Raw genomic sequence first — 22,512 nt, 5'->3', positions numbered from 1 at the left:
ACAAAGTCTTGGTAACACTGCTGCATGATATATGAATACACAATTCCATAAAGGTCAAATCCAGTCAGGTCATATAGGAGCAGCAGGATCCCAGCTAGCTGATTTATTCAGCTTGGAGAGTACTGATGATCTTCTGTATGCTGTATTCGGAAGTAATATTTCATCTGCTCTATGTATCTATAAGATGAGTGATATAGAACAGAGTTTTGATGATGCTGCCAAGGGATGTAGCCAAGATGGAGATACTAGAGGAACAATGAACTCCTACCTTGAAGGTAGTCGATGTAACAGTGTAAGTCCACTGAAGTATGATTGTCCAGAAATAGTTTTGTCATATTTCTCATTGATAGTTCTTTCAAACATGAGCTCCTGTCCGTCAAAATTGTAGTTCGTCTGATCTATGCATCTGGTAATACGAATGATGTAGAATTCTTTCGGCTTTCTTCAGAACCCGGCAGTCCACACTCCTAGTACCAATGAGGTCCAAACATTACAGGCAGTCCACGGATGACGCCGGATGTTTTTGACAGTCAAAAACATCCGGCGTCATCCGTGGACTGCCGGGTTGGCAAAGCCATCCGGGATGGTCCGTGTGGCTGCCGTGTAGGTCCTTGTAGCTGCCGTGTAGGTCCGTGTGGCTGCCTGGAGTATCCTTGGCAGCAGGATGACCAGACGTCCCGTATTTCCCGGAATCGTCCCGTATTTGGCTCCTTTGTCCCGGCGTCCCGACAAACCCTTCCCGGGACGCCTATTTGTCCCGTATTTTAGAATATTGAACAAAATGTAGTTAATACATTTACAAGTGACGAATTTTTATTAAATAAGCAGCAGATGACGAAGCAGAGACAAAACCAAAATCGTTAACCGTAAACTTTTGCGTAAAGTTTTTCTGTAAAGTTCTGCGGCGATTTTCTTGTTAACCCAGTGCATTGCAAACAAACTGGCCTCCTGCCTGTGTGTGGCAGGCTACTAGCACTAGCTAGGCATGTGGGATCGGAGCAATTCTCCATGGTGCGAACAATCTCACATGAGAAACAGTTTTTCCACAAAAAATAATCACAAAATCGGCGGGAAATTAATAAAATTATATTGTGGATTCTCAGATTAATGATTTGAGTTTTCATAACTTTTTAGATCTAGTTTCAGCTTTCGTTTTGAGTCTTGGTGTGTACGATGCCGCGATGTTTCATCTACTTTTTAAATTTGACAATGTTTCACTTTGAAATTTTATTCATTTCTAAAACATTTAATTTTTTTTAATGTTTAAAATAAATTTCAAAAAACCCCTAAATAACATTATGATTTTTGTAAGATGATTGGATTTCTTTGGTTTGCTTGAAGTTTGAACTTTTTTCCTCTTTCTTTCTTTTCTACCCGGCCTATTCTTCCTGCTTGCCATTTTTGTTCCTTCTATCTTTATTCCATATATTTCTTTCTTAAACCTTTCTCTCTGTCTATGTGTTCATTTTCCTTTCTTTCCTTCCTTCAAATTTCCTCTTTTATTTCCTTATTTTTCTTTCCTTAAACTTTTCTTTGCTTCCTTTTCCCTTCTCCTGTTTCTTTTCCTTCTTTCTCTCCTTCCATTATGTTCTCTTTTTCATTATCTCCTTTCATTCTTCCATCCCTCTCTTTCTTCTTTTCTTGTTTTTTTCCTTCTATTCTTTTCCTTATTCTTTCCTTCCTTTTCCTTTCCTTCCTTCCTTCCCCCCCTTCCCTCCCTTTTTTTCTTTCTTTCAAAGAATGATGGAAACATTTTTCTTTTCTTTATTCTTTCTTTCTTTCTCCTTTTTTCTTACTTGTTTTCCTTTCTCTCCTTTTATTTTGTCTTACACCCATTTATTAATCTTCCTACCTTTCTTTCCTTTTCTTTCTTTCGATATTCCTTTCAAAAGAATGACAAAAAAACTTTTTTTTCTCTCTTTATTCTATCCTTTTTTATTTTTTTGTTTTTATTTTTTTTTTACTTTTCTTCATCATTTTTCTCCTTCTCAATTCATCTCTTTTCTTTCTCTCCTTTATTCTTTCGTTCACCCTCCCTTCCAATTCTTTGGTGTTTTTTTTACAAGTCTAACACTGTGTAGCCTTCTTTGCTGATCTTTGTTTTTGTCGGTCCCCGTTTTAGTCATTAAAGAGGCGAACCTTGTTTTTTATAATATCCATTTTTTTGATGGTATACAATTCAATTCGAATTTTTTACGAATTTTGAATGATGCCAATCGTGTAACCTTGAGCCATTTTCCGCAAATTGGCATTGCAAATCCAATATGGCCGCCAAAAAATAAATTACCCATAAATATCCCTAAAATTGTCCGTACATTAGCTACGAAATGCATGAAATTGTGTGGCAGGAGTGAGATACTCCCTGAAAAAACAATTTTCAACAAAATATTTATTTTCCTCATATTTAAAATTGCCGCCATAGTCCATTGTATACTATATTATGTACAATATAAAAAGGGAAAACTAGCTTTCACAAAAGTGAGCACTAAACCGAAAAGAAATCGCGATATATGAACGAAGTGATATATGCAAATCATTATTACTAAAGAGATATATCATTTATTATATCATAAATGGGAAGATTTCTGTATTTTGGTATCTAAAATGGCCGCCACTGGCCCAAACAGTATTACGTACAATGGCAATGGGGCCAAAAATTCGCAAGAGTGATCACTAAAATGCATATTATTAAGATTAAACGAGTGGAATACTGACTAAAAACATAATTGTTAACGAAATATATTATTAATATGCCATGTATGTGATGAATGTTGTATTTAGATATTCAAAATGGCTGCCAAAGGCCCTAAAAGCATTATGCACAATGAGAAAGAGGGGCAAAAAAATCACAAGAGCGATCACTAAAATGCATATATATGTGATAAATTAATGGGATACTGTTTAAAACACATATTTTCTAACGAAATATATCATTCAGGTTTAAATTTCGTGTTAAATACTGTACTTTTACTTTCAAAATGGCCGCCAGAGACATTAACAGTATTATGCACAATGCAAAGTGGGAAACCAATATTAGCACCATAAATGCAAGTATTAGTGATCTATGAGTAAAATATTGTCTGAAAGCATGATTTCTATTAAGAGATATCATTTATTCTGCCAGTTAGGTGATAAATACTGTTATTGGAAAATCAAAATGGCCGCTACAGGCCCTTAAGATATTATGCACAATGTGAATGGGAACAAATTATTTCATCAGAATTTGGCTTTGCTTGGCCAAATGGTGATGTATGAGTGAAATATCGTCTGAAAACATGATTTATGACAAAATATATCATCTGTTATGTAATTTATGTGATAAATACTGTATTTCAACATACAAAATGGCTGCCATATGCCCTTTTTGTGAACATTATTTGTCTACACTCAAATTGTATATTATACGATAAGGGCTTATGTTGGCCAATTTCAATTTAAAAATGCAGTGTTTATCACCTTAAATATACACAACATTATGATATATCTCGTTAGAAACCATGGTGTTAGACAATATTTCACCCTTGCATCAGAATTCACAATTATAGGCAATATTTAGAGTCAAACAAAGCCAAATTCTGTCAAAATTATATGTCTAATGTTACAATGTACATAATACTTTTAGGACCTATGGCAGCCATTTTGGATTTCAAAGTACAGCATTCATAACCTCCACAACCAATATGTGATGTATTTAGTTAGAAATCATGTTTAAGACAATATTTTTACTCGTATATCACAGTCATATGCATTTCATGATTCTCACTCTTGTGAAAATTAGTTTCTCCATTCGCATTGTACATGATAAATATAGGGATTATGGCGGCCATTTTGAATGTCAAAATACAGCATTTATCACATAAATTACATAAGATATCATATATTTTGTTATAAATCATGTTTTCAGATGATATTTCATCATTCATCCCCAATTGGCCAAGCAAAGCCAAATTATACTGAAATAATTTGTTCCCATTCACATTGTGCATAATATCGTAGGGCCTGTAGCGGCCATTTTGACTTTCCAATAACAGTATGTATCACCTATCTGGCATAATAAATGATATCTCTTAGTAGAAATTATGCTTTCAGACAATATTTTACTCATAGATCACTAATACCTGCATTTATGGTGCTCACTCCTGTGAATATTGGTTTCCCACTTTGCATTGTGCATAACACTGTTAATGTCTCTGGCGGCCATTTTGAAAGTAAAAATACAGTATTTAACACCAACTTTAAACCTGAATGATGTATTTCGTTAGAAAATACATTTTTAAACAGTATCCCATGAATTTATCACATAAAATATGCATTTTAGTGATCACTCTTGTGATTTCTTTGTCCCACTTTCTCATTGTGGATAATGCTTTTAGGGCCTTTGGCAGCCATTTTGAATATCTAAATACAACATTCATCACATACATGGCATATTAATAATATATTTCGTTAACAATTATGTTTTTAGTCAGTATTCCACTCGTTTAATCTTAATAATATGCATTTTAGTGATCACTCTTGTGAATTTTTTGGCCCCCATTGCCATTGTACGCAATACTGTTTGGGCCAGTGGCGGCCATTTTAGACATCAAAATGCAGAAATGTTCCCATTTATGACATAATAAATGATATATCTCGTTAGTAATGATGATTTGCATAATATTACTTCGTTCATATATCGCGATTTTTTGCGGTTTAGTGCTCATTTTGGTAAAAAAAAAAACGTTTTCCCTATTTATATTGTACATAATAGAGTATACAATGGACTATGGCGGCCATTTTGAATATCAGGAAAATAAATTTTGTCAAAAATTATTTTTCAGAGTGTATTTTACTCCTACCACACGCTTCCAAGCATTTTCATAGCCAATGTGCGGACAATTTTAGGATTTTTATGGGTAATTTGCATATTTTGGCGGCCATATTGGATTTTGCCAATTTGCGGAAAATGCTCAAGGTTACACGAGTGGCATCATCCAGATTCGTAATCAGCACCCTCGAATTGACAAGAAACCATCAAAAAATATTGTATATATAAAAAAACAAGGTTTGGTCAAGTTTCTATGGGGCCTATCCTGGACTATATTTCATTTTGTGAAATCTGGTCACCCTGCTTGGCAGTCCGTGTTCTTTTTTCCCATCAAATCATTACAACGCTATTTACTTTATGAACTTTTCAGAAGTTGTTAAACAGTTAACACAAACATGCTTAATTTATTTAGATGGATGATTAAATAATTCAGGAGATTTTCTTACGCTTTGGAGATTGGCCCCAACCTAATATTTGTAAACTTAGTGCATGTATGAATATTTTTTTTCTCTCTTTTTTTCTAATATTTACCCCCAACTTTGTCTGTTATCATTATTTCACATTTCATTTTTTTTAATATTTTATATTTATGTGGTATGTACCTGTTTACATCGAAATTGTACATTAAGTTTTTATACTACTGCCCTGCATCTACAGTTATATGCGTTATGACCTGGGCCTATCTTAATTGTTATTATGTTTTCTATAGACTTTGTAAATTTCTTTCCTTTATTGTGATTTCAATGAAGTGATATCAAATCAAATCGAAATTACATTTGTCGTTCAAGATTTAAAGTACTTAACAACTACTGTTAAAACAGTAAACTGTGTTGTATAAAAAAAACAGCGTTTTTACTGGTTTAGGAAGTTTTTATATCTTTTTTAAACAACATGATAATGTTGGGACAAGGATGAGACAAAAATGAATAAATAGATAGATAGATAAATAATTAAATAAATATCAGCTCATTGTTATGAACAGATTTTCATTTGCCGTGCTGGTCAATATAGCTGCCGTGTTGGTCCTTGTAGCTGACGTGTTGGTCCGTGTTGCTGACGTGTTGGTCCGTGTAGCTGACGTGTTGGTCCGTGTTGCTGACGTGTTGGTCCGTGTAGCTGACGTGTAGGTCCGTGTTGCTGACGTGTCGGTCCGTGTTGACGACGTGCTCTGCCGGCATGGTCCGTGTAGATCCGTGTGAAGCTGCCGTGTTGATGCCGTGTTTTACAGTCATCCGGGGCAAAACTATCCCGGACCTCCCGGATCATGCCGGCATTGCCGTGTTGATCCTTGAGGATCTGTGTTTATATGTGACTGGGGCTCTAACCTCAGAATGATCATCTTAGTCCATGCAGTTGTCCTCTAATAGCAGAATAAATGGAATTTCATGGCTTTCGATCTTGAACTGGTCAATAGAGGAGGCCGTCTTGGCTGCAGCAGGTAGATGATTCCAGTATGTTTTGAATCTACCAAGGGAAGGATATTTCACCGACATTTCTTGTACTGAACAAGCCAGATTGGTGATGACGATAAATACGGCGATCGTCAAATAACGATTTCGTCCAATGGCAAGTTGAGGCAAAATGCACTTCGTTTATAGCCATGTAGTCTGATATTGTTTGGTCCAATATCCATTTCGTCAAATTTGGTCCAATACCCACTTTGCCAATTTGCCTACTCTTGTTTATAATAAACGATCTATTGGGCGCCCCGGTAGGCGAAAAAAAAATGGGCGCCAAAAAGAGGAAGAAAAGAGAGGGAAAGAAAAGGGAGGAAAGAAAATGAAGAGAAAACGAAAGGAAGGGGAAAGAAAGAGAGAAGGGGGAAAAAAGAAGATGGAATGGGCGCCAAATTAATGTTTTACTTAGGGGCGCCGAATTAATGTTCGACATGTTGGGGACGCCGAATTGATGTCCGACTTAGGGTGTGCCGAATTGATGTTCGACATTGGAGTGCCGAATTTATTTTTGATCTCTGGGAGGGGCGCCGAATTCATATTCGAATTGAAGCTTGATATAGGAGGCGCCGAATTTATGTTCGACCCGATTGATGTTCGACATAGGGGGCGCCGTATAATGATGTTCGACATGGCGGGGCGCCGAATTGAAGTTCGCATATTGGCGCCGAATTTTTGTCCGACCTAGGGGATGCCGAATCGATGTTCGACATAGGGGCGACAAATTGATGTTCGACATAGAGGCGCCGAATTAATTTTCGACATGGGGGGGCGCATTATGTTCGGCATAGGGGTGCCATTTTGATGTTTGTCCGGAGGCGCCGAGCTTTGGAGTGCCTATTGAATGTTTGTCATGGGGAGTCAAATTCATGTTAAACCTAGGGAGGGGGTGCCAAATTAATTTTCCACCTTTGGGGCTCCAATGATATTTGACCACGGGGCGCCTAATTCATGTTTCACATGAGGGGGGGGGGGCAAACTCATATTTGCTCAGATCAAATTCTTATAGTCGGATGCCCATCCTGTTTATGAATTACAATAGCGCTTAGAAAGTCCAAATTTTAGGTCAGAGAATAAAAAAAAATCATCTCTTTGCGCTCGCATAAATTATTATTGTTTGGTAAGGTGGTGATCCTGTTCATTAAGTGCTTAGAATGTCCAACTTTGACGGTCGAAAGATAAAAATTTATCAGCTCGCGCTTCGCGCTCGCATAAAATATTGGGTGAGAGACCCATCCTGTCCATGATGATTAAAAATGCTTACTCGAATGTCCAACTTTGGGTCGTACCGTGCCAACTTTTCAGACTTCTCTGTATATCACCAGGAGCTGGATATTGCTATAGTATAGTGAAGGTTTTTACGGTAAACACCATGTGTGTGTAAACACCACGAATATAGTATAGAGGAACAGAATAAAGATCCTATGTCCAAGCTGAACCTTATGTGTGTAGTGCCCCGGCCACTTGGTCCAATTGAAAGTGGTCCAATTCCCACTTGGTCCAAAGCCCATGATGTGGATAAATCTATGCAGTTGCTTGCTCTTACATCTCATCACACATCCACCCTCCCCCCCCCCCCCTTCACGCACCTACACAATAAACCCTTTTGTGAACACTATTGACATTAATTCCCATAATATGTGCCAAAAAATATATAAAAATCGAAGACTTGTTTTTAATACTTTTTTTTGTTAATTGCAAGAGTTAAGCTAGGCCGCGGGTATGTAGATGTGACACAAGACATTGTCAAATTGCAACAGCATGCATAGACCACTTCCCGATAGTAGGCCCTACGTGGATTACCGATCGAAATTAATTTCGGTGCTTTATTTGCTTGTTTGATTTTTTTTTTGTTTACTTATATCCTACTACTTTACTTTACTTACTTTTATCCAATGCTTGTAGGATATGCCTGTTCATCGTTCCAAGGGAATCTATCACTAGCGTACCTTTTTTTTTTGCTTATCATTTTTTTTCTGTTAATAATGCTCATCGATCAGTTTCAATTAGTTGCAAATAAGCGGCAAGTAGTCGCATATTCAAATCAACGTTTTGTTGGTGGCCGGTCTCGGTGGACTTGTCCTTCAATAACGCAGGGAGGGAGTGAAAAAAAAAAAATGTTTCTTTGGGGATCCGTGGCACCCCATGTCGGCCAGCCACCCCCCCCCCCCCATCTGTATACCGACCGTAAGCAAAAGGCCGCAACCCTCGATTTAATGTTTAAGATTTTTTTCAAAAAAACGTCAACGCCAAAATAATTCGAATTTGTCGAAAAAAAAATTAAAGGGGAGAGAAGGAAATACAGCCCCCGAGGGGCTGAGGCCTTACCCCAACCCCCCCCCCAAAAAAAAGGAAGAGAGACAAGTACGGCGGGCCTATACAGACAGACAGGCAGCTATAGACGGAAAGAAGAAAAAGGATGGAAAGGGGAGAGAGGGTATAATAAAGAAGAAAAATAAAGAAAAAGTGATTGAGAGAAGAAAGAACAGGTTAAAGATAAAGAAACAGATTTTATAGCTAGGACGGGAGGGGATGTTATTTGGCCGCCTCCCCCAGTGCACCCCCCCCCCCATAAAAGAGAGAGAGACTGAGACGGAAAGATGAGGATCGAGAAGAAAATGAGGGGATCAAAGCAGATCATCAAAGGGGTGGAGAAAGAAAGGGAGAAGAACGGGAGAAGAAACACCAGGAAAAGTGGAGAGGAATTAAGAACAAAAATTGGCAGACTAGCTTATACAGCTAGCCTCCGTTTGGCTACGTCCCCTATTTGATGTTCTTTTAATTTTCTTCATTTATATTTTATTGTGAGACTCTGCATGTATGCAAATTGGGACGTATAGAGATCCAAGCCATGGCGTACGTGATTTCCTTTACAGGAGAAAATAGCAGATAACAGTATTGGCCTCGATAGAAGAATCAGTGTGCTCCACGCAACATTTCCACTCATAGTCGATTTGACATTTCCGAACCTAGAAATGTTCTTTCCGATGAAGTTTTTTTCTTGATTCGTGTTCCTATGGGGTCCTAGAACAAATTCAGCTTGGTTGCCAAAAGTTGCCGTTTGGGCAATTTTGCTAATTTGCATAAATCAAAAATGGCCGCCAGATGCCATCTTGAAAACCTAACTTTTGAACCCCTGTCCACAAAATGATGAGTAATGACTCGTTTTAGGGGTTTAGAGATGTGTAGAACTGATTTCTGTAATCATTTTTGCAATATAAGGTCATCTTCAGGTCAAATTCAAGATGGCCGCCATATGCAATCTTGAAAAATTGACTTTTGTTCCCCTTGCCCAAGAGTAAAGAGTAATACCTCTACTTAGGGGTTTTGGGGTGTGCAGAATCCATTTCTGCTTTCTATTTTGCAATATAATGTCATCTTCAGGTCAAATCCAAGATGGCCGCCATATGACGCCATCTTGAAATATCAATTGTTGAACCCTTTGCCCCAGAATCATGAATAATAACTCTATTCATGAGTCATTAGGTATGTTGATTCAATTCATGCAGTTATTTTGCACAAAAGATAATCTTCAGATCAAATCCAAGATGGCCGCCAACCGCCATCTTGAAAAATTACTGTCTGAGGCTTATACGTGTTAGAACTAATGTAAAGGGATTTCAGTAAGAATGCTCATTTCTTTTATTAATTCTCAAGTTCATTTCAACATTAATTGCTCAACTTAGAATGAATCCTCTAGGTTTGGGCTATCCATTTCGAGTGTATTTTTTTAAGGTCCATTCATACCTTTGTACTGAAGAGGCTTTTAGGGTCTTATTTCAATTTGAAAGTGTTTTATAAATATTATTTTTCTAAATCAATGTGTCCAATGATTGGTAGGCATCAGTTCGCCTTAAAAGACGATGGTGTAGCGCTAGGCCTTACATTTTCGAGAGTGACTATAGAGCTCCACTCTAGAGTGGCAGTCTCTAGAGCAAATTTTTACAGATGAAGGAGGATGGCGCTGAGACATGTTTATATAGAGATGCTGCCCTAGCCTTCCTCCTAGGCCTTTGGTCTGCCAATTTAGCATTCCGATGATTTTCTGACGTCTTGACCCCTGTACTTAGTAGCTCTCCATAGAATGGATGGCGACTATCATCTACACCTTCATAAGTGTTAGTGTCTATGCCGGCAAGTTTTATGTCATATCTGCATGTGTCTTTCAAACGGAGGTGTGATCTATCGATGGGGGTGAGACCAATCACACAGCTTACCTTACCTTGGCGAATCCAAGAAGGGATTCGCCAAGGTTTCATGGGGCAAACATGCCCCAACCACCTGAGGTGCCTTTGACTAAGGAGCGAGAATAAGCTTTTGATGCCAGCACGTACGCTGAAGGGCCTCTGTATTTTTCACTTTGTCCTGCCATTTAACGTGCATGATACGTCCGAGGCAGCTGACATGGAAGGTGTTTAGCCACTTTTCTTGGTCGGCGTACGTTTTCCAGGACTTACTTCCGTGCAGGAGCTTGGCCATGACTGTGACAGATTTTACAATCCTGATGCTTATATGCTTGTCCTGTGAAAGGGGACAAGAGACATATAGTCGGTCCAAGGTAGGTGAGGAGTCCACCATAACCAGACGAGTGTGTGCTGTTGATATACATATCTGGAGGACAGTCGGTGTCTTGAGTCTATCAGGATTTCTGACTGTCTCAAAGTCTGATGGATGGTCCAAACCCCTTACATGCACAAGACAGGCAGCTGTTATGTATGACTAGGTCTTGTACTCCCACTTCTTGAGAGGCAGGGGCGACATCGTTTCCGTAAAACATTTCACGAATGAGAACAATCCTGACCGTGGAACAGTCTTGGGGAGCCTATCTTCTGCAGGAGGCTAAAGAGTGCACTCCTGCTGACCAAGTCAATGGCTCTTGTCAGGAGGAAAAGTCCAATAATAATTATAAAGGAAGTTAATAATTAAATAAATTTTTTGAAAAAAAAATACGGAGAAATCACTTTTTAATTCAAATAATACTTTAAAGTCATTTCACTGGAAAAGTATGGTTGCACAGAAATAAAAAAGGGATCAAAACTCCCGAAATCATAGCCCAAACCTTGAATGGTTTAATTCTAAGGTAAGCGGTTAATGACGAAATCTATCAACCATGTGACCATCTTAGACATGACTTGACCTCGAACTAAAAATGGAGTGATTAAAAGAAATGAATCATTCTCACTGAAATCCCCTTACATGAGCTCCAATACATAACAACAACCTTATTAGGGACAGCACTTCTTCAAGGTTCAATAGTCTCGGAAGTAGTTTTTTTTTTCTTAATATGGCGTTTAGTGGTCATGTTGGATTATTTTGACCTGGAGATGATCCTACATTGCAAAATTATGAACAGAAATTGAATAAACATACCAAATAACTCACGAAAAGAGGGATATTATTCATGATTCTGGGACAAAATCTTGAGAATTAATAAAAGAAATGAGTATCTTACTGAAATCCCTTTACATTAGTTCTAACACGTATAAGCCTCAAGACAGTAATTTTTCAAGATCGCGGTTGGCGGCCATCTTGGATTTTATCTGAAGATTATCCTTTGTGCAAAATAACTACATGAATTGAATCAACATACCTTATGACTCATGAATAGAGTTATTATGCATGATTCTGGGGCAAAGGGTTCATAAATTGATATTTCAAGATGGTGTCATATGGCGGCCATCTTGGATTTGACCTGAAGATGACATTATATTGCAAAATAGAAAGCAGAAATGGATTCTGCACACCCCAAAACCCCTAAGTAGAGGTATTACTCGTCATTCTTGGGCAAGGGAACAAAAGTCAATTTTTCAAGATTGCATATGGCGGCCATCTTGGATTTGACCTGAAGATGACCTTATATTGCAAAAATGATTACAGAAATCAGTTCTACACATCTCTAAACCCCTAAAACGAGTCATTACTCATCATTTTGTGGACAGGGGTTCAAAAGTTAGGTTTTCAAGATGGCATCTGGCGGCCATTTTGGATTTATGCAAATTAGCAAAATTGCCCAAACGGCAACTTTTGGCAACCAAGCTGAATTTGTTCTAGGACCCCTTAGGAACACGAATCAAGAAAAAAACTTCATCGGAAAGAACATTTCTAGGTTGGTGTATTGAGCCTATGAGACTGTCAAATCGACTATCAGACTGATGACTTTAAACTATTTCGCCACCATTAAGCGACATCGTCAAAGTCAAACTATGATCATGGGGGATATATACTCTAAATTTCAAAAGATGTTTCTCCGTGATAATCTTATTTTCTTTTCCATTTCTCCGCTCCTTTCCGTTGCAGATTAACATAGAACCACCTGATTCAGTTCTATGTACAGCTTATATAATAGAGGATGGTACTGGGTTTCTGTACTACCGTTATGCCAGTGGAGTAAATCCCCTCCCTGCATCACTCGTCATCCCTCTTGATGCTGCATCTCCCACCTCCATTGTAACAACCATAGAGAGACAACACACTGTTGCATTCATAGGAGATACACAAGGAAACCTTCAAAAGGTTAGTGTTCTGAAAAAGTGAAATGACTGTTTTGTTTTTCTTCGCAGGTTAGCATAGAACCACCTGATTCAGTTCTATGTACAGCTTATCTAATAGAAGATGATGATGGGTTTCTGTACTACCAGTATGCCAGTGGAGTAAATCCCCTCCCTGCATCACTCATCATCCCTCTTGGTGCTGCATCTCCCACCTCCATTGTAACAACCATAGAGAGACAACATACTGTTGCATTCATAGGAGATACACAAGGAAACCTTCAAAAGGTTAGGGTGGACTACTCAATAGAAAGTTTTCAGCAACTCTTTTCATTGATTGATTTAACTTGAATCAAAGTATAGTTTTTTATTTCAATCCAATATTTGAATCGATTTAACATGAAAATAGAGGCTTCTGAAAATATAATGGCAGAAGAAAATAATAAGTAACAATAAACAAATAATGAAATTGCTTTTGAGAGTGTCAATAGTTGACTTTTGCCATATTGCTTGAGAGCTGCCATTCTTTTAGAAGAAAAGAGACACTAAACTTTTGGTTATTTGCTTTCAGGGAGGCATTATTGGTAGTTCTCTGACTTTACCCATTTAAATCTCAGCTATTGTTGTGTAATGAATGAAGTTAAATCAGCGTTTCATTTGATATTGACATGGTGCGATGCATACTGAACAGGAGAATCGATAGTCCATTGTGATGTTCATCTACACAACTTTCACTGACTTGACCTGTTTTATATTTCGAACCTGCTTGTTTCATCAGGTGAATATTGTTAACAGCACGTTTGGCTATGTCTACGAGACAATCCCTCTTGGACATGGGTCTGTTTGCGAGAAGTGTTTCTTGATGAATCTACAGAACAGATAACATTAGCCACAACTTCAGATCAAGGCTCACAGGTGAGTTGTAATATTGGAGAGCTGTACATGTAAAGTGCATCTAGAGCAGTTTTGATTGATTGTGTTATTTAAGCACCAGTTTATTACTATTACTATTATTATTATCATTATCATTGTTAATATTATTATCATTATTATTACTGTTGTCATTGTTATTATTATTCAAGATATAAAATATGCAAAAAAAATACAATTCCTGTCAGGGTTGGCTATTTTTTTTTTTTTTTTTTTAATTTAAAAAAATCAGATTTTTTAAATTTAAATCAGATTTTTTTTTATTTAAATCAGATTTTTTTTATTTTTTTAAAAGTTCCTTCGAAAAAAAAAGGTAATTATCCCCCCCCCCTTACTCTTACAATGACATCAATATTGATGTTATACATTTCACCCCTAATATTGTTCTTAACCACATGTTTTGTAATTAAAATCCAGTAAAAATGGACAATTAAAAATAAATTTGAGGAATCATGTATCTGAACTTAATTCTATCATACATAGGCCTATGAAGGAATATTCCATAGGGAATTCCCAGTGAGTAGAGAAAATTCCCCTCTGGGATTTTTCATTCAAATATTTAAAAAATCCAAGAGAAAAAATCCCTTATCAAAACTGCCAACAAACCCTTTGCCAATTACTAGTATTCATGTATATTGTAAGAGAAATAATTCAAATCAATGATTTTTTTCAATTAGTCACAGCTTTACAATAGTCAAAGAGAGACTACAACTGTTCATGTATATGTTTAGGATCTTTTTAGTTTGATAAAAAGCTCTTCTCTTGCTACAGATATAGATGCAAAACTCTCAGTTTTTGGAGAATATAAGAGATAGCTTAGTCAAAGGGTGACTATACTACATTATGTTACTGTGATTTTTTACATTAATCTACAATTTTAATTCCCATATTCTCTACAAAAAAATCTGTTTGATCCATGAAGTATGAAAAAAATCTACTTACTTTTAACTTAAAGGATAAAAACTGCAAAACTGCTTAAATTACAACATATGTATTACAAAAAGAAGTATTTTATTTTAATTGAGACACTGCTTACAACTGCCAATGATTGTAACTGAAGTACCTGCATCTTAACATTTAAATGCAGTGTTTAAATGTTTATTCTGAGTTTTGCAAATTGTTGTTATAGAGCTCTTTCCATTATTACATGCAGATACAAAACTTCCATTATTTGTAGCACTGAACATAAAATGGGCTGCAGTGACTTAAAAGGTTTATAAGAGAAAGCTTTTATCAACAGTCAAATTATGACTGTACTACATTATGTTAATGTGATTTTTATGATTATGTTATTTAAAACATCAAATGTATGATAAATGTAACAATACGAAATAAGAGGCATGTTAAATATGTTGATTACATGCAGGTATCATTTTTTATTTTACATGACAGAAGTAGTTATGTGTAGGCGAAGGATCAAAACTGGAAAACTGCCAACAAACCTTTTCTCATTGACTTTTATATATTATATATTTTTTTACAAACTGCTCTCTGAAAAGTCTTTGGATTATGTGAAAACTTTATGTTAAGAAAGAAATTGACTAATAATAACTGACAAAGAATGTAAAATTTCAGAAGAAAAACTCGACATAATTTACAAAAAATGAGTACCTATTGACAACATCTGTAGTTTTTAAGGAATTACCTGATTTTATTAATTTGATTTTAATTTGTTTTAAGTAGATATGAAGACTTTGTTGATCTTTTGTTGATATAAAGTTAATTCAAAGTTTTTCAGTTGACTTGAAGAATTAAAACTGCATTGAACAAATACTTTGTCCATGATTTGTACATTGTTCAATGGAAGTGATTTAAATCAATGATTTTTTTAAAAAAAATTATGGTGATTTAAATCAACGTGATTAAATCCGCCAACCCTGATTCCTGTTGTGATTAAACAAAAGGTAGGGGCATACAATTAATATCTGATTATTTATAAATAATGATTTATATCTAAATGGAAAATAATTGATATAAAGAGCATGTACATATAGGTGCAATAAAATGAATGATTTTACCCAGAGACAGATTCAGGATTTTTTTCAGGGGAATCATCATAGCACGTTTTTGAAGAAGTATATGATATTCATTATACATAGACCTTTTATAAAGCATAAGGAACATTGGACTGATAGGACTTATACACACAGATGCGGATATAGATTTTGCTAGGGGAGGGCAAGGATCCTTCAGCCCTCCCACCCCCCCCCACGGATCCACTCCTGATTTAACCTAATCTTTACAGGTTCTTAAACTGAATTTGGCAAACTGTGGCCAATACAAAACCTGTGATGAGTGCATTGGTGGCAATGGAGGAAACGATGGAGACCCTTACTGTGGATGGTGTACTTTACAAAAAAGGTGAGAGATTTTTGTTATTTTAGATATCAAAATACAGCAATGTTCCCTTATTTGACATAAATGATATATCTCATTAATAATGATGATTTGCATATATTACTTCATTCATACATCGCGATTTTTTGCAGTTTAGTGCTCACTTTTGTGAAATTACTTTTCCCTATTCATATTGTACATAATAAGGTATACAATGACCTATGGTGGCCATTTTGAATATCAGGGAAAAAAATATTTTGTCAAAAATTATTTATTAAGATTGTATTTCACTCCTGCCACACAATTTCATGCATTTCACAGCCAATGTGCGGACAATTTTATGATTTTCATGGGTAATTTGCATATTTTGGCGGCCATATTGGATTTTGCCAATTTGCAGAAAATGCTCATGGTTAAACGAGTGGCATCATCCAGATTCGTAATCAGCACCCTCGAATTGACAAGAAACCATAAAAAAATATTGTATGTATAAAAAAAACAAGGCTATGCCTCTTCTATCCTGGACTATTCCCTTACTCTTTTGTGCATATCGAACAAACAGTTTTCTTATACCTTTGGTATGTAATTACCTCTTTCACATCCTTTGCTTTGCTGAACAATTGCTTTCTTTCCTTGACTTGGCCCCTTCATTTCAAAATTCCAGGCTATGTCTGTGGGCTTATTTCAAGGTCAAGCCCACCCAGGAAATTGTTGATTTGAATGGATAGAGAAAAATCGAACGAACATAACACTGAAAATTTCATCAAAATCGGATGTAAGATAAGAAAGTTATGACATTTTTAATCTTGGGTTATCTTTCACAAAATAGTTATATGCACAACTCAATATGCAAATGAGAGAGTCAGTTATGTCACACACTCACTATTTCTTTTGTTTTTATTGTTTGAATTAACAATATTTAAATTTTTACAGATTTGACCATTGGGACCAACTTGATTGAACCACAAACTGTTAAAATTATGGTAATTGCATATGTTCAGGGAGGAATAAAAGTTTGTTCCACACGACAATGAGGAAAAAATCAGAATTTTTCATATTTCATAGAATAAAATACAAAAGAAATAGTGAGTGAGTGACATCATCTGTCTGTTCATTTGCATACCGTCCAGGATGTGCATATAACTGTTTTGTGAAATTTAGCAAAACTTTAAAATGTCATAACTTTCTTATTTTACAACCAATTTTGATGAAATTTTCAGTGTTGTGTTTATTGGATTTTCCTCCTTTTATTCAAAACAACTTTGTATTCGGGTGGACTTGTCCTTTAAGAACATGGGTATATCCATGTTTGAGCATTTTCAGCTTCCCTTTCATATGCTATGTGAATAAGTGGATTGATGTTGGGTGAAAGTCACATTGAAGTTTTGTCTTCATTCGCGCCATTTAAATCTATAGTTTTCATATAAGGAAGTGTGATTTCCGATTTTAACAAGTGCATCCACTTATTCCCCTTAAAGGTAAATGCTAGTTTTGGTAACGATATCAAAATGAGTTCGTACATAATCCAATGAAATGACCACTAAAGTGTCTGTTTGTATAAATAAAACGCATGTGCCAAAGGATTCTGGAAGAAATCGTGTAATTGCTGAGAAATCAGCAAATAAGCACGGGATTCGGGTAGGGCGTCGGGCCCGACGCCCTAAGCAATAATTATACATTGTCCCACGTGCGCTTATCTTTGTTGGGGATTTTCGGTGTGAACATTTTTCAGCGTAGATTTCAAGATTTCACGAAGTCCAGTTAATGTAACTGTACCAGATCTAGATCCTCGATGATATACTGGCAATTAAGCCTTGTTTTACAGACTTTTTCATGAAATCAGTGTCAACTGCAACTACTGGAATTTCTCTTTAAAGGTTGTGCCGTATAGATACAAATGACAAAGGACAAATTTAAAGGCTCTTTCACTCTGCTAGTTTGCTTGCATTGTTAATACATTTCACGGAAATTAAGTTTCCCATACTGACAAAATCTAGATAAAATGTCTATACTTCTTTACATTCACGTTTCTTTTATAATTGCATTATGATACTTCATCTTCAAATTATTTTTTTATGTATAAATTATGAACTTTTATTTCTTGTATGTTCTGATGTTGCACCCTTGGGAATTACTAAATTTCTTTTACAAAATTGAATGTTGTTTCCCGGACCCGTCCCCCTTGATTTGGAGACAATGCACCTGGCATGATAGTGGCTCAGTGGTTAAAGTGCCTATTCAATGCACAGAAGGTCATGGCTTCAATTCCTGCCAGAGTCATACAATACATACATATGAAATTTTAATTTACCGCATTTATTGCACTCTGCATGTTAGAATGGGGAACAAGTAATGATACAATATATGACGCAGTACTTAATACCCGCTTAAAGATCAGATAACATTGGCTACCCTAGGTAAATAAATTGCACAATATGCATATTAATGTATACATTTCTTCTTATTTATTCAAGGTGCACAAGATATGAGGCATGCGATCTGCCTGAGGAACCATCACGATGGTTATCATACAATGCTTTACAGTGTGTTTCCATCTCTGATGTTCAGCCAGATAATCTTCCTTATGATCTAACAGACCAACAGGTATTTTACATTCATATTTCATTCTCTTTCCTATCTTCAAGGGTTTATTTTCAGTTGGTCTAATGCCAATTCTTTTAATCACCAACTCGCCTACTCATGAGCTTATTTTGTCCACACAGTTTTTCGTCTAATAACCAGTTGGTCCAATAGCTATTTAGTCCATATATCATTTGGTCTAATCGGAATAAGTGTTAATTTGGCGATATGAATAAAAAAAAAGTAAAATGGATACTAGATGGATGGATTATGAGATGCTATGGTCATAGGCAAACTGGTGATTAGACGAGGTGATGATTGGATCAATTGGTTATTAGACCAAATGGTGGTCAGACGAAATGTTGATGGTTGGAATGGCATTAGAATATAGACCATGAGATGAGTGGACAAGTTGGCAATAGATGAATTGGCAATTTACCTCTTCAAGTTGGTCAAGACACTTAGTTCATTTTCCTATAATTAAATGCTTGGTAAATTTATATTGAACACTCTTGCCTGGATGCAGCTACAAGTGGATGAAAACACTTGAAATTATGTAGCTCATAATCAAAAGGTTAAAAGGCACTTAAGAATAATATTGATGGGTCTAGTGGTGGGTGCAGGACATCATAAAACTGGGATCAGAGAAATTGGGCAGATTTCTTCATCATTTTCTTTAGATCATGAAGAAGCGCCCCCCCCCAAAAAAAAAAAATCAGTTCAGTTGGAATAACAAAAAGAAATCAAAAGAAACCCCTTTCTCACATAATGAAAGCATTTTTCTTCAAATAAATAACACATCGAAAAACAAGTTTTTCACTCTCAAACAAGACAAAATTGGTTCCAAAAGGGAAATTCTGACAAGCCCCTGCCTGCATAATTCTGTGATACAAAACTTAGTGATAAACCTTGGGTGACATTAAGTGGTTTTATGATATGAAGTATTGCCAAGCATTTAAAACATAATTTTGTTCCAAAAGGTTCTTTGTGATATATATAAATCTCTTTGGATCCTCTAATTCCTCCCTCCAGAAGCTAAAATTATATTATATCAATAATTACTCTGTTCTAATTATGATATAATATTCAAGTACCAAAGAACAGATATCAACTGTATTTCAAACTGAAGTAACCGTCAGTTTTGTGTGTTTCTATTTACCAAATAACTTAACTGAGTTGTATAACTGTATACCATTATTGATAAATCAAGGACTACAATACAATACATGATGGGTAAACATTATTCAAAACATTTACAGATGAGTGTATATGACTACACTAAAAATGAGACCATATGAGAGTTTGAGATACGTAGACAATCAAATATTCCTGACCTGTATATAGACTTGAGATCTGTCTTGACTTGCAATTTCCTAGTAGATTACAATAACAGTACAACAGCTCTCAGAGCCTAGGGACATTATTCATTTGTGTGATTATAATTTACTACTACTACTACTACTACTACTACTTATGCTCTCATCTGTATATCTCCTCCTGCAAAAAAAGACACTACCTTTAATTCCAGAAGAATGTATCATTATAATGTACCTTTTTGGTTTCATCGTTAAGATTACCATTACAGTACAACAGCTCCCGGATCTTAGGGACCCCTTCCAATATAACTGTGCCTTTGGTACCTATGAGGTCACTGCCGCTATATCTGGTGATACTCTCACCTGCACATCTCCTCCTGCAAATGAAGTACCTACAATTCCTGCTGGATGTAAGTTCATGTAGTCTGACTGTATTTCTTTTGATGTGTCATTTTAATGTAAATGTGTGAAAGTGAATCAACATTTCTGTTTTAACAAGTGTTCTGACACAGTTATTGTCTTAATTGTTAATCCATTTTGATCCTTGTATCTGTTTTAAAAGCATATGGGATTAAGGGGATAGACTGAATTGTGTGGAAAATTAAGCCATTGATTTCAAAATTGTTTGAGTTGCATATAAAGTAGTGTTACCTTGAATTGTAACATCTTATTTCAATGACAAATGCAGCTCTCTGATATGATTGGAGTGGCAAGGTGGGGGAGTGTAACTCAATTCGAGCTAAAATCAATACAAAATATAGAGAATTGACTTTGATTGTAAAAATTGTCATGATTATACTTTTATTTCTTGATTTGAGCAAAATTCTGATTTCATGCATTTATTAGCATTATGAATGAAATTTTTTCATAGAATCGTACATTTTATCTATTTCCCAATGAGCCAGAAGATAAATGTGATAGAAATAAGCATTAAAAAATGCAAATTTTCTGCTTTTAACAAAGACATTAATTTATGATGTGTACCCTTCAATCACTGCCCTGAAATCAACAAGAATTCATTCGCTGTAAAGTACATACTTGGTGATTTCGACATGCACAGAAGAAAATCACACAGTTCCCTCCCGCTTGTCACATGAAATTTCTGCTACTGGATGGTGTTATAAATGCCTAATAAAGTCATGAGATAATACACTTGATGCAGAATATTTGTTATTATTAAATTTATTGCAATGTTTCCTTTCTTTTTTGGTAGCATACTTCGTGTCAGTAGATCTATCTATTGTGTCAACTGAAACGAAAGCCAAATTTGTGACCACAGATTTCTCCTTTTTTGACTGCAGTCACATCAGATCGTAAGTTCTTTTGGCTTGACATACTCTACAATAAATGTGATGAATCTCATTGGTATTGCATGACTTGGCAAAAATGTAATAAAGTTACTCCCTTAGAGTTATCATATCTGCCATGGAATCCTTGATTGTGATTGGCCGCTGAGCCCTGTTACCATGGTAGTAACCTCAATAAGCCAGTTCGTAGTTCCTTTCTGCGCATTATATCAAAAGATTCTATGCATGATCAGAAGAAGGTCATTTGTACTAAAGTGACATGGCGCTTTAATATCTAATGAGATAAGCACCAACTTTGATGTCTTGATTATTCATATATTGTTTTGAATTGTCGTTTTCATTTACATCCACAAAAAAACAACAATACTTCCACGAACGACTAGTATTTCACAGTTTGCGAAGTACATTGTGCAACATGCTAAGATATGCATTCAAAGAAGGGATGCAACAAATGCCTTCATTAGGAGTCAAGTCCACCTCAGAAAAATGTTGATTTGAATCAATAGAGAAAAATCAGACAAACACAATGCTGAAAATTTCATCAAAATCAGATGTAAAATAAGAAAGTTATGACATTTTAAAGTTTCGCTTATTTTCAGCAAAATAGTTATAAGAATGAGCCAGTTACATCCAAATGAGAGAGTCGATGATGTCACCTACTCACTATTTCTTTTGTTTTTTATTGTTTGAATTATACAATATTTCAATTTTTACGAATTTGATGATTAGGACCTCCTTGCCTGAAGCATAAAATGTTAAAATAATGGAATTCCATGTGTTCAGGGAGGAATGAAACTTCATTTCACATGACAATGACGAGAAAATCAAAATATTTCATATAATAAAATACAAAAGAATCAAGTTTTCTTTGGGGTGGACTTGTCCTTTAAGTGTTCATTTGTGTGCTATTCTAGTCACCTGGTCTATTAAATTTCTTCATCCTGCTATGTAAGGCAAGCTTACGTAATATCTTGCTTTGAAATCTGCCTATCATGATGAAAGAAATGAAAGGTCATTTGACCAAAATTGTCCATGAAGTAACTACGAACTGGTCTATTGCAATATTATCATAGTTGTAACTTTTTATGAAGCTTGCCCCTCTTTTGTGAATTGTTATCACTCCTGTATTCAGATGAAAATTTTTACCATGGTCATTAAAAGAAACCAAACAATATAGCTCTAAGATCCACCTTGATTGTACCTTATTCATAGGGCGTTGTGGTCTAGTGGTTACGACTCTTGTCTCTCAATGAGTGGAATGTGGGTTCAACTCCTGGCAATGGTGTGTTTTAC

General features: G+C 35.8%; 1 protein-coding gene across 1 annotated transcript in view; it reads left to right on the top strand.

Annotated features, from left to right (window-relative positions):
- Positions 1 to 31: 31 nt before the first annotated feature.
- The window catches only part of LOC121412114 (plexin-A4-like), a 92,732-nt gene continuing 70,251 nt past the window's right edge, over positions 32 to 22,512 (top strand). Inside the window, 8 exon segments of the mRNA XM_041605020.1 lie at positions 32 to 306; positions 12,501 to 12,774; positions 13,528 to 13,588; positions 13,591 to 13,664; positions 15,925 to 16,040; positions 18,491 to 18,620; positions 20,169 to 20,322; positions 21,126 to 21,225. Coding sequence (XP_041460954.1) covers positions 32 to 306; positions 12,501 to 12,774; positions 13,528 to 13,588; positions 13,591 to 13,664; positions 15,925 to 16,040; positions 18,491 to 18,620; positions 20,169 to 20,322; positions 21,126 to 21,225 — 1,184 coding nt within the window.

The sequence above is a fragment of the Lytechinus variegatus genome, chromosome 3 (genome assembly GCF_018143015.1).
Source record: "Lytechinus variegatus isolate NC3 chromosome 3, Lvar_3.0, whole genome shotgun sequence".
Classification (NCBI taxonomy): Eukaryota; Metazoa; Echinodermata; class Echinoidea; order Temnopleuroida; family Toxopneustidae; genus Lytechinus; species Lytechinus variegatus.
This window is presented reverse-complemented; position numbering and strand designations above follow the sequence as displayed.